The 9,638-nt window shown below is 45.2% G+C and overlaps 1 protein-coding gene across 1 annotated transcript; it reads left to right on the plus strand.

The window, feature by feature from the left end:
- The first annotated feature begins 512 nt into the window (after positions 1–512).
- Positions 513–5,606, plus strand: LOC122928253 (olfactory receptor 6J1-like). Its single transcript, XM_044280909.1, has 2 exons — positions 513–1,101; positions 5,395–5,606. The coding sequence occupies exons 1-2, from the start codon at positions 513–515 to the stop codon at positions 5,604–5,606; spliced, it is 801 nt and encodes a 266-aa protein (XP_044136844.1).
- The last annotated feature ends 4,032 nt before the right edge of the window (positions 5,607–9,638 follow it).

Here is a 9,638-nt window from a genome sequence, read left to right on the forward strand (position 1 = left end):
CTTCCCAATATTGTACAATTTCACTACAAAAATGTATAAAAATGTAGGAAAACTTTTGTTTTCCTTGAACTTCCATCTCCCTTGTTAGTAGTGGCTATTACAAATTATACTGTACAAGAATGCAATAGCTGATGAACCTTGATGAGCAGCCATCTCAAGACACCTACTCTACATTGTTGTCAGTTATTATTGTCATTATAATATTTCATATGTAATACCTCGAACCTATCACCACTCATTTGATGTAATCGATGAAATTGTAAATTTATATTTCTTCTTGGTTTTAAAATCATAATTTTTTTTTTAAAAGAAAACCAAAAAATGCAGATTCTAACTAGATTCCAGCAACCACATTCCAGCTCTCATTTTTCAGAGGCCCCGTTGAAGGTTGGCTTTCTTCATAGATCGTTCCTATTATTATGTTTATACAAAGCCTTTTGTTGCTCACTAATCATTTCATATTTCAGGTATAAGTCACGTATTATAACAGCTACTTCAGTCTTCTGGAGACTATGATAGTGACCATTGTAAAACCAAACCCTGATGAGATGTTCAATACCACTAAAAGTTTTCTTCTAATAGAAATACATTCTACTAGATCTCTTCAGATCTTCATTTTCTTACTACTTCTAGTCTCCTACTTGATCACTTTGGCTGGAAATATTCTCATAGTCGCTCTAACATTAAATCATCCAAGTCTCCACACTCCCATGTACTTCTTTGTGTCCAACCTGTCTATTGTAGAAATATGTATCACTACAACAATCACACCAAAATTTCTGTCCATTGTTGGATTTGGCAACCGTGTAATCTCCTATTGGGGTTGTGTTTTCCAATGTTATTTCTATTTTGTATTAGCTTCCATTGATTTCTTCCTCTTAGGAGTTATGTCTTTTGATAGGTATGTGGCAATATGTCAACCTTTACATTATGTTACTGTGATGAGCCATAGAGTAATCCTGTACCTTGCTGCAGGTTCTTGGTTGTGTGGCTTTGCAGATACTTTACCAACTACTATTCTTACCTCTAACCTACCATTTTGTGGTTCTAATGTTATTCAGCATTTTTTTTGTGACATTGATCCAATTCTAAAGCTTGTCTGTCAAGACACTAGCCTAATTCATCTTCTAACTCTAATAGCTTCTTCATTTACTGTTCTTGGATCCCTTCTCTGCATCACAGTGTCATATACACTTATTATCTCAGCCATTTGTAAAATACGGTCAAGTGGGCAGCGATGGAAGACTTTTTCCACCTGTTCTTCTCACCTTATCCTTGTTTTAATATTCTATTCAGGCTCTGTCTTTATGTGTTTGCGTTTCATTAGCGGATCTACTTTAGAATTCAACAAAATGGCAGTAGTCCTGAACACTATAATAGCACCAATGTTGAACCCTTTCATCTATACATTGAGAAACAACCAAGTAAAACATGCCATACGAGGAGTTTGTGGATGGAGCTAGAAGTATTTTCCTCTGATGACTGACATAAAGACTATTTTATTACTTTCCATACCTGACAACATTTTCAAAAAGTAATTGCAGCTAAATATAGTGTGGTTTGTGTGATCAGGCAATCATATTTGCGGTTGCCAATGCATGGCACGGGCGGCACACGTTTGGGTGCATGAACCCTAATAGAGATCTTTTAGGGTGAAAAGGATTTTGACATGCTCCATGCTGAGCTGTGCCTCGTGCACAGCTTAGCAAGGAGGTTACTATGACAGCCCTGGGAGCCTTAACAAGCCCCAAGCGGTTATGGTAGCCATTTGGGGCCCCCGTAGCCCCAGTATCTGAGGGGTTAAACAATGGGGTTTGGATTTGGAGAATCACGGCACTTGAAGTTTCAATAAAAAATAATAATTTATTTTTATTTATTAAGATGCTCATATAGAAATCACTGCCCACATTTCGGTCTGACACAGACCTTGTTTATGGCCCAAACAGCATAGAAAAATGAGGTATGGTGTCCTACCCCATTTCTCTATGCTGATTGGATTGTGTACCAGGTCCATGACAGACCAAAACGTTGACAGTGATTTCTATATGTGCCTCTTAAGGATGGAATAAATATTATAATTTTTTATTGAAACTTCGAGTGCCCTGATTCCCCAAATTCTGACTCTGCTGTGTTTTTTTATTGCCAAACATCCCTATTTTGTTAATGATGAGGCTTGGTTCAATTCAGGTTCACCAAATTTTTCAAAAAGTTTGGTTTGGAGTCAGACCCAAATCGATTCAGGTTGAACCAAAGTGGTTCAATATTGCCCTGAAAATTGGAATATAACATCCTCTAGTCTACCTTGTGGGGAACAAATGGTGTTTAAACACACACATTGTTATGGGAAAAGAAAAAGTGGCTTGTTGTGGGAGCAAGCGTCCATAAAATAAGTTCTTGACATGGTCAGAATGCCTGCCAATACAACATGCACAAGTGTTAATAGTCAAACAAAAAATTGGTTTGTTGTGAACTGTCTATGGCTAGTAGTAGTGGCAGTAGTGGTGGTAGTAGTGGCAAATACATAATGGTAATAGAGGCGGCAATAGGGGATAAGCAACAAGGAGTAGTAGCTGCGGTGGCAGCAGCAGCCATATGGTACATGCTGGCAAGCAGGCAGCAGAAGCTTTACGTAAGATGATGGTAGAGCGGCAGCAGTGATATTATAGTGGCATAATGAAGGCAGCAGAAGTCACTCAGAACATGTGCAGTGTCCCACTAAGTGATCGTGGGCACCGCAAACTATGTTTTATTGTTATGTAATATGCCTGTATTTTATGCTTAATCTCATGTCATATTCTCCCATGTCACAATGTGATTCTACATGCAAGATCCTTTACACAGGCCTAGTTAGGGTGCACTACACTAGTTTCTCCACAAGATGGGGCAGTGTCAGTGTATATATAGCTTAGCTCAGGCCCAAGTTAGGCTGATCAGTTCAGAGGAGAGCAGTCCAGTTCACTCATGAGCTTAATCAGAAAGCAGCAGCAATGTAGCTGTATAGCTGGAGGGAGGCATAGTCACAGCCTCTCTGCTCTGTCCCTGTCGGCTCCACAGTCCAGGGTTAAAGCCTGCAACTATTCTACCTAGAGGTGAGCAATCCACTACTATAGCTCACCCCTCCAGAGTGACCAGTGTCCAAGCTGCATTCAGCCAAGTATCCAAGGGATTACTACATTTTATTCAAGACAAAGGATAGCAAGACAGCTATTGCTTGAGGGCTTCCTAGGCACCTTTGCGCCAGGCGTAGGAGACAGCTTCTGGCATCCTCACCACCAGTTTAAACCCTGAGGACAGTTTAGGCCAACTGTCAGAAACGCACTGGAAATAGAAGTTCAAGGATTAAGAAAAGCACCTTCAACCAAGGTTAGAAAGAAGGCCAGAGTTTTTATTAGAGTAAGACTTTCATATTTTATAAGCCTAGTCTGTAGCAGTAGCTGCTTATTATATGGATGTTACTGTTACCAGGAGCAACATTCAGTAAAAGTTCCAAGTTGGATTGCACCATCCTTGCTTCAGTCTCAAGTTCCTCAATTAACACTTCAGTAAATGGTTGTACCTCCATCTAAAAAGGTACTGGCTCACGACTGCAAGGGACCTTGCCATAGGCACATTAATACAGACCATCAAGGGCCCCTCGAACCACCATCTGGCCATCCCTTCCCAGGGACGACAAACCGTGAGTAACCAGAACTGTATTTACCTCGGCCCACCTATTGCTCACACCGTGACCTCACGTATAATTACCCTGTTTGGTCTGGCATACTGCAAAATTAAAATTGGCGTCACTACGAACAGGCTTTTATATTCCTCTGCGCCTGGACTGGACTTGTGCATCGCTTTTGTACGCTGCAATAATTAAAATTGGCGCCGTGTGAACAGGACTTGCAAAACCCTGCATCATTATAGGCTGCCTATTGTGATTGTGAATGAGCCCCAACTGTTTATTGCTTTTATTGGGCCAAATTGCTTATAAAATGTCTGCATGTATTGCACTATCCTTCTGCTACAAAACCGCATCGTTAAAACTGCGAAATTGTGGATTTTTCAAGAGTCAGTAGCGCTACTTGCTATATTTGAATGGACTATGTGAGCAAAACCGGATCCAATTGTGTTCCTTAACAGAATCTAATTGCATGTTTAACACTGCTACAAGGCCTGAGGATTGTGCAAAACCCTGAAAATTGACTTTATTGACTTAATTGCGGTGCCAGAAAGCGCTAAAATGTGAGCACCAGCACTCCAAGGGTTAATTCGCCATATTAGAGTAATGGCGCCGCTTCTTCATGTCCTGCAGATACGGTAAAACTCAAGAACGCCCTCTCAAGAGCGCGAAAGTGCCGAATACGCCCCCCTAGAAGCGGGAATCCTCAAGTCTGCCCACCAAGGACTTTGCAATGCGATCCAAGGGAGTGAAGACTCCTCCCTCTGGGCTCCGCCCTTATTCCCCACACTGAGTAAGCCAGCAGCAGCAGAGAGGATGGCGCTCCCACAACCTCAGTGGAGAGAAATGCTCATCAACGGGGAGCCAGTGTATGAACAGTACCCACCGGAGATCCGCGTATCCCAGCTGGTCCAGAAGAATGGCCCCTCGGCGCTGGCGACGATCCCGGAGGCAGTGGATCCCTCTGCGACAGCTGACTCTGCATTAAAAATGGCCGCCGACATCCAGCCCGCTCCCACGGAAACAGCTATCCCTGCACCAGAGAAGATGACCACCTCTACCCTCTTACCGCCGGCACCGATGACCGACGTCCCGATCGAAGACACAGTCACCTCACCGCCGCCCAGAAGCAAGCCGCGATCACCCCAGATGAACACCAGGAGGCACCGGAACCGTCCGCCCGGCCGCGACACCAGGTAGGAGCAGATGCGCTCCCTGAGGCCTCGGCCCAGTCCGAAGCTGCCCCTGCATCATGCCCGGTGGACTCTGACACCCCTCGCAGGCCCAAAAAAGCTCCGCTACGCACACCTGCTGGTGTGGCTGAGGCGGACGGAGTTTCCACTCAGCTGCCCAAAACAAACACCACCGGGGCAGGACACCTTAATCCTGAGGTCCCATTATAGATCACGCCCAGACTGAGTGGGAATATAAGGCGGCCATAGAAGAGTGGGTTAAACAAGTATTAGATGACCCCCGGCTGGGTGACCCAAAACTGATCCGACGCACAGGGACAGTCTTGTGGTTTGCTGTTGAGAAAGGAGTGGGCTTCCTCCAAGACAGCCATTCAGGGGCTTAGATATTTGGGGGCCGCCGCTCTGTCAAACGCTCTTACTTGCCCCAGGCCCGTCACAACCTATATGTGGGGGATCAGGAGGAATACATCCCCATGCTCTCCATCCAAGGCCCTTTCGCCGCCAGTGTGACTCTGCTGGCTAAACCTTTGTCCCCTGCAGTTACCCCAGAGACCTGGCAGGAAGATACAGCCTCTGCAGGGAGCATTCGCTGCCTACAAGAGACCCCAGACGGCGGGATGAGGTTCAAAGAACAGCACCAACCAGAACCGGAGCCCCTCACCCCAGACCTGGCCGCACCACCAACACTACGGGTGGGCCAGATCAACAATTCAGTGCCGACATTTAACCCCAGAAGCAGGAGAGCCCCCTAATGTGCTTCAGTAGCTCCAGCAGCGATGAGGACCTGGACGTCCTTCTCTAAGTGCCCTTTTCAAAAAAATAAAGGAACTTATGGGAGCCACAGTGTGGACTGGTCCTGAAAGCTGAGAGACTGTTGGCCAGTTCAGTTTTTATTCCGTTGCCTCAAGTTGCAGCCTCAGCCAGATGGCCACCTTTGTTAGGACTCTCCCCATCATAATTAACCCTTACATCCAAGTTTACATTGTTTTACCCCCTTTCTCAGGTTACTTGATAGCCTTATGGAACTATAATTCTCATTATGCTGCTTTTATCCATGTTTTATGTGGCATTTTATATCACCCTTTGGATTACAATTAACTCTCATGTTCCTGTGGATTATAATTGATTGCTACCTGTTTCCAGAGGATTCAACTTTAAAGCACTTCAAAAGAAAAAGGACTCATGCCTTATTTGAGCGTATTATTATTGCACTACTAAATGCATAGAATATTTGAACTGTTTTACAATTTATGCAACGTTAAAAGCTTGCACCCAAAGAAAAGACTCAAACGTATACCTGAGCTCTTTGTGATTTGTGCTCGGATCGGCTCATACTGAGAGGATACCCTACCTAAGCCTACCCTCCCCTGCCTACTAGAAGCAGCAGAGTTGTGCCGGAACTGCTTATAGAAGGGTAGCCTAGAGGGGGCTACCCCAATGATGAGCCCTGAAAGAAGGGAGGGCTCCTGGGTGGGTTGAAAGTGTTCAAACCGACAAGTGGGGGCAGGAGGGCCAGGTTTAAATAGTGAACGCCCCGCCTCCCCCTCACACAAATCCGGCACTCTCAATTGCCTACCACTTGTGCTAGGATCGGCTCATGCTGAGAGGATACCCTACCTAAGCCTACCCTCCCCTGCCTACTAGAAGCAGCAGAGTTGTGCCGGAACTGCTTATAGAAGGGTAGCCTAAAGGGGCCAAAAAGAACCATGCGTAGGAGTGTTGAAAAGTAGGGATGAGCGAACTCGAACTGTATAGTTCGGGTTCGTACCGAATTTTGGGGTGTCCGTGACACGGACCCGAACCCGGACGTTTTCGTAAAAGTCCGGGTTCGGGTTCGGTGTTCGTCGCTTTCTTGGCGCTTTTGTGACGCTTTCTTGGCGCTTTTTGAAAGGCTGCGAAGCAGCCAATCAACAAGCGTCATACTACTTGCCCCAAGAGGCCGTCACAGCCATGCCTACTATTGGCATGGCTGTGATTGGCCAGAGCACCATGTGACCCAGCCTCTATTTAAGCTGGAGTCACATAGCGCCGCCCGTCACTCTGCTCTGATTAGCGTAGGGAGAGGTTGCGGCTGCGACAGTAGGGCGAGATTAGGCAGATTAACTCCTCCAAAGGACTTGATTAATCGATCGATCTGCAGCTGTGCATCATTGAGCTGCTGAAATTCAATTGCTCACTGTTTTTAGGCTGCCCAGACCGTTTGTCAGTCACTTTTTTCTGGGGTGATCGGCGGCCATTTTGTGTCTTGTGGTGCGCCAGCACAAGCTGCGACCATGTGCATTTAACCCTCAATGGTGTGGTTGTTTTTTGGCTAAAGCCTACATCAGAGTGAAGCTGTCACACCAAGTGCATTTAACCAGCAATAGTCTGTTTATTTTTTGGCCATATACTACATCAGGGGCAAGCTGCGCCCGTCACCAAGTGCATTTAACCCTCAGTAGTGTGGTTGGTCAAGCTGTCACACCAAGTGCATTTAACCAGCAATAGTCTGTTAATTTTTTGGCCATATACTACATCAGGGGCAAGCTGCGCCCGTCACCAAGTGCATTTTACCCTCAGTAGTGTGGTTGGTCAAGCTGTCACACCAAGTGCATTTAACCAGCAATAGTCTGTTCATTTTTTGGCCATATACTACATCAGGGGCAAGCTGCGCCCGTCACCAAGTGCATTTAACCCTCAGTAGTGTGGTTGGTCAAGCTGTCACACCAAGTGCATTTAACCAGCAATAGTCTGTTCATTTTTTGGCCATATACTACATCAGTGGCAAGCTGCGCCTGTCACCAAGTGCATTTAACCCTCAATGGTGTGGTTGTTTTTTGGCTAAAGCCTACATCAGGGTGAAGCTGTCACACCAAGTGCATTTAACCAGCAATAGTCTGTTCATTTTTTGGCCATATACTACATCAGGGGCAAGCTGCGCCCGTCACCAAGTGCATTTAACCCTCAGTAGTGTGGTTGGTCAAGCTGTCACACCAAGTGCATTTAACCAGCAATAGTCTGTTCATTTTTTGGCCGTATACTACATCAGGGGCAAGCTGCGCCCGTCACCAAGTGCATTTAACCCTCAGTAGTGTGGTTGGTCAAGCTGTCACACCAAGTGCATTTAACCAGCAATAGTGTGGTTATTTTTTGGCCATATCCCAGTCTAATTCTGTCACTAAATCCATACCGGTCACCCAGCGCCTAAATACTAGGCCTCAAATTTATATCCCGCTAAATCTGTCGTTACCGCTGTACTGTTGTGGCTGGGCAAGTTATTTAGTGTCCGTCAAAGCACATTTTTTGTTCAGGGTTGAAATACAATTCCCAATTTAGCAATTTCATAATTTAGTGGTTTCTGCTATATCAGAGCTATTTGAAATCTATCCCTAAAAGGGTATATAATATTCAAGGTGCACATAGGGTCATTCAGAATAACTTCACACACACGCTACTGTGCATTTCCAAGTCTAATTCTGTCACTAAATCCATACCGGTCACCCAGCGCCTAAATACTAGGCCTCAAATTTATATCCCGCTAAATCTGTCGTTACCGCTGTCCTGTTGTGGATGGGCAAGTTATTTAGTGTCCGTCAAAGCACATTTTTTGTTCTGGGTTGAAATACAATTCCCAATTTAGCAATTTCATAATTTAGTGGTTTCTGCTATATCAGAGCTATTTGAAATCTATCCCTAAAAGGGTATATAATATTCAAGGTGCACATAGGGTCATTCAGAATAACTTCACACACACGCTACTGTGCATTTCCAAGTCTAATTCTGTCACTAAATCCATACCGGTCACCCAGCGCCTAAATACTAGGCCTCAAATTTATATCCCGCTAAATCTGTCGTTACCGCTGTCCTGTTGTGGATGGGCAAGTTATTTAGTGTCCGTCAAAGCACATTTTTTGTTCTGGGTTGAAATACAATTCCCAATTTAGCAATTTCATAATTTAGTGGTTTCTGCTATATCAGAGCTATTTGAAATCTATCCCTAAAAGGGTATATAATATTCAAGGTGCACATAGGGTCATTCAGAATAACTTCACACACACGCTACTGTGCATTTCCAAGTCTAATTCTGTCACTAAATCCATACCGGTCACCCAGCGCCTAAATACTAGGCCTCAAATTTATATCCCGCTGAATTTGAATACAATACATTGGGCCAAATAATATTTTTGTTGTTGTGGTGAACCATAACAATGAGGAAAACATCTAGTAAGGGACGCGGACGTGGACATGGTCGTGGTGGTGTTAGTGGACCCTCTGGTGCTGGGAGAGGACGTGGCCGTTCTGCCACATCCACACGTCCTAGTGTACCAACTACCTCAGGTCCCAGTAGCCGCCAGAATTTACAGCGATATATGGTGGGGCCCAATGCCGTTCTAAGGATGGTAAGGCCTGAGCAGGTACAGGCATTAGTCAATTGGGTGGCCGACAGTGGATCCAGCACGTTCACATTATCTCCCACCCAGTCTTCTGCAGAAAGCGCACAGATGGCGCCTGAAAACCAACCCCATCAGTCTGTCACATCACCCCCATGCATATCAGGGAAACTGTCTGAGCCTCAAGTTATGCAGCAGTCTCTTATGCTGTTTGAAGACTCTGCTGGCAGGGTTTCCCAAGGTTATCCACCTAGCCCTTCCCCAGCGGTGGAAGACATAGACTGCACTGACGCACAACCACTTATGTTTCCTAATGATGAGGACATGGGAATACCACCTCAGCATGTCTCTGATGATGACGAAACACAGGTGCCAACTGCTGCGTCTTTCTGCAGTGTGCAGACTGAACAGGAG

Source organism: Bufo gargarizans, chromosome 1 (genome assembly GCF_014858855.1).
Source record: "Bufo gargarizans isolate SCDJY-AF-19 chromosome 1, ASM1485885v1, whole genome shotgun sequence".
In the NCBI taxonomy this organism is placed as follows: domain Eukaryota; kingdom Metazoa; phylum Chordata; class Amphibia; order Anura; family Bufonidae; genus Bufo; species Bufo gargarizans.

Bases quoted from the DNA above. Each gene is read 5' to 3' on its own strand.
- LOC122928253 (XM_044280909.1), top strand. From the start codon at position 513: ATGATAGTGACCATTGTAAAACCAAACCCTGATGAGATGTTCAATACC. The intron at 1,102-5,394 runs GTCAAGACACTA...TGTCCCCTGCAG, and splicing joins TCCAATTCTAAAGCTTGTCT to TTACCCCAGAGACCTGGCAG.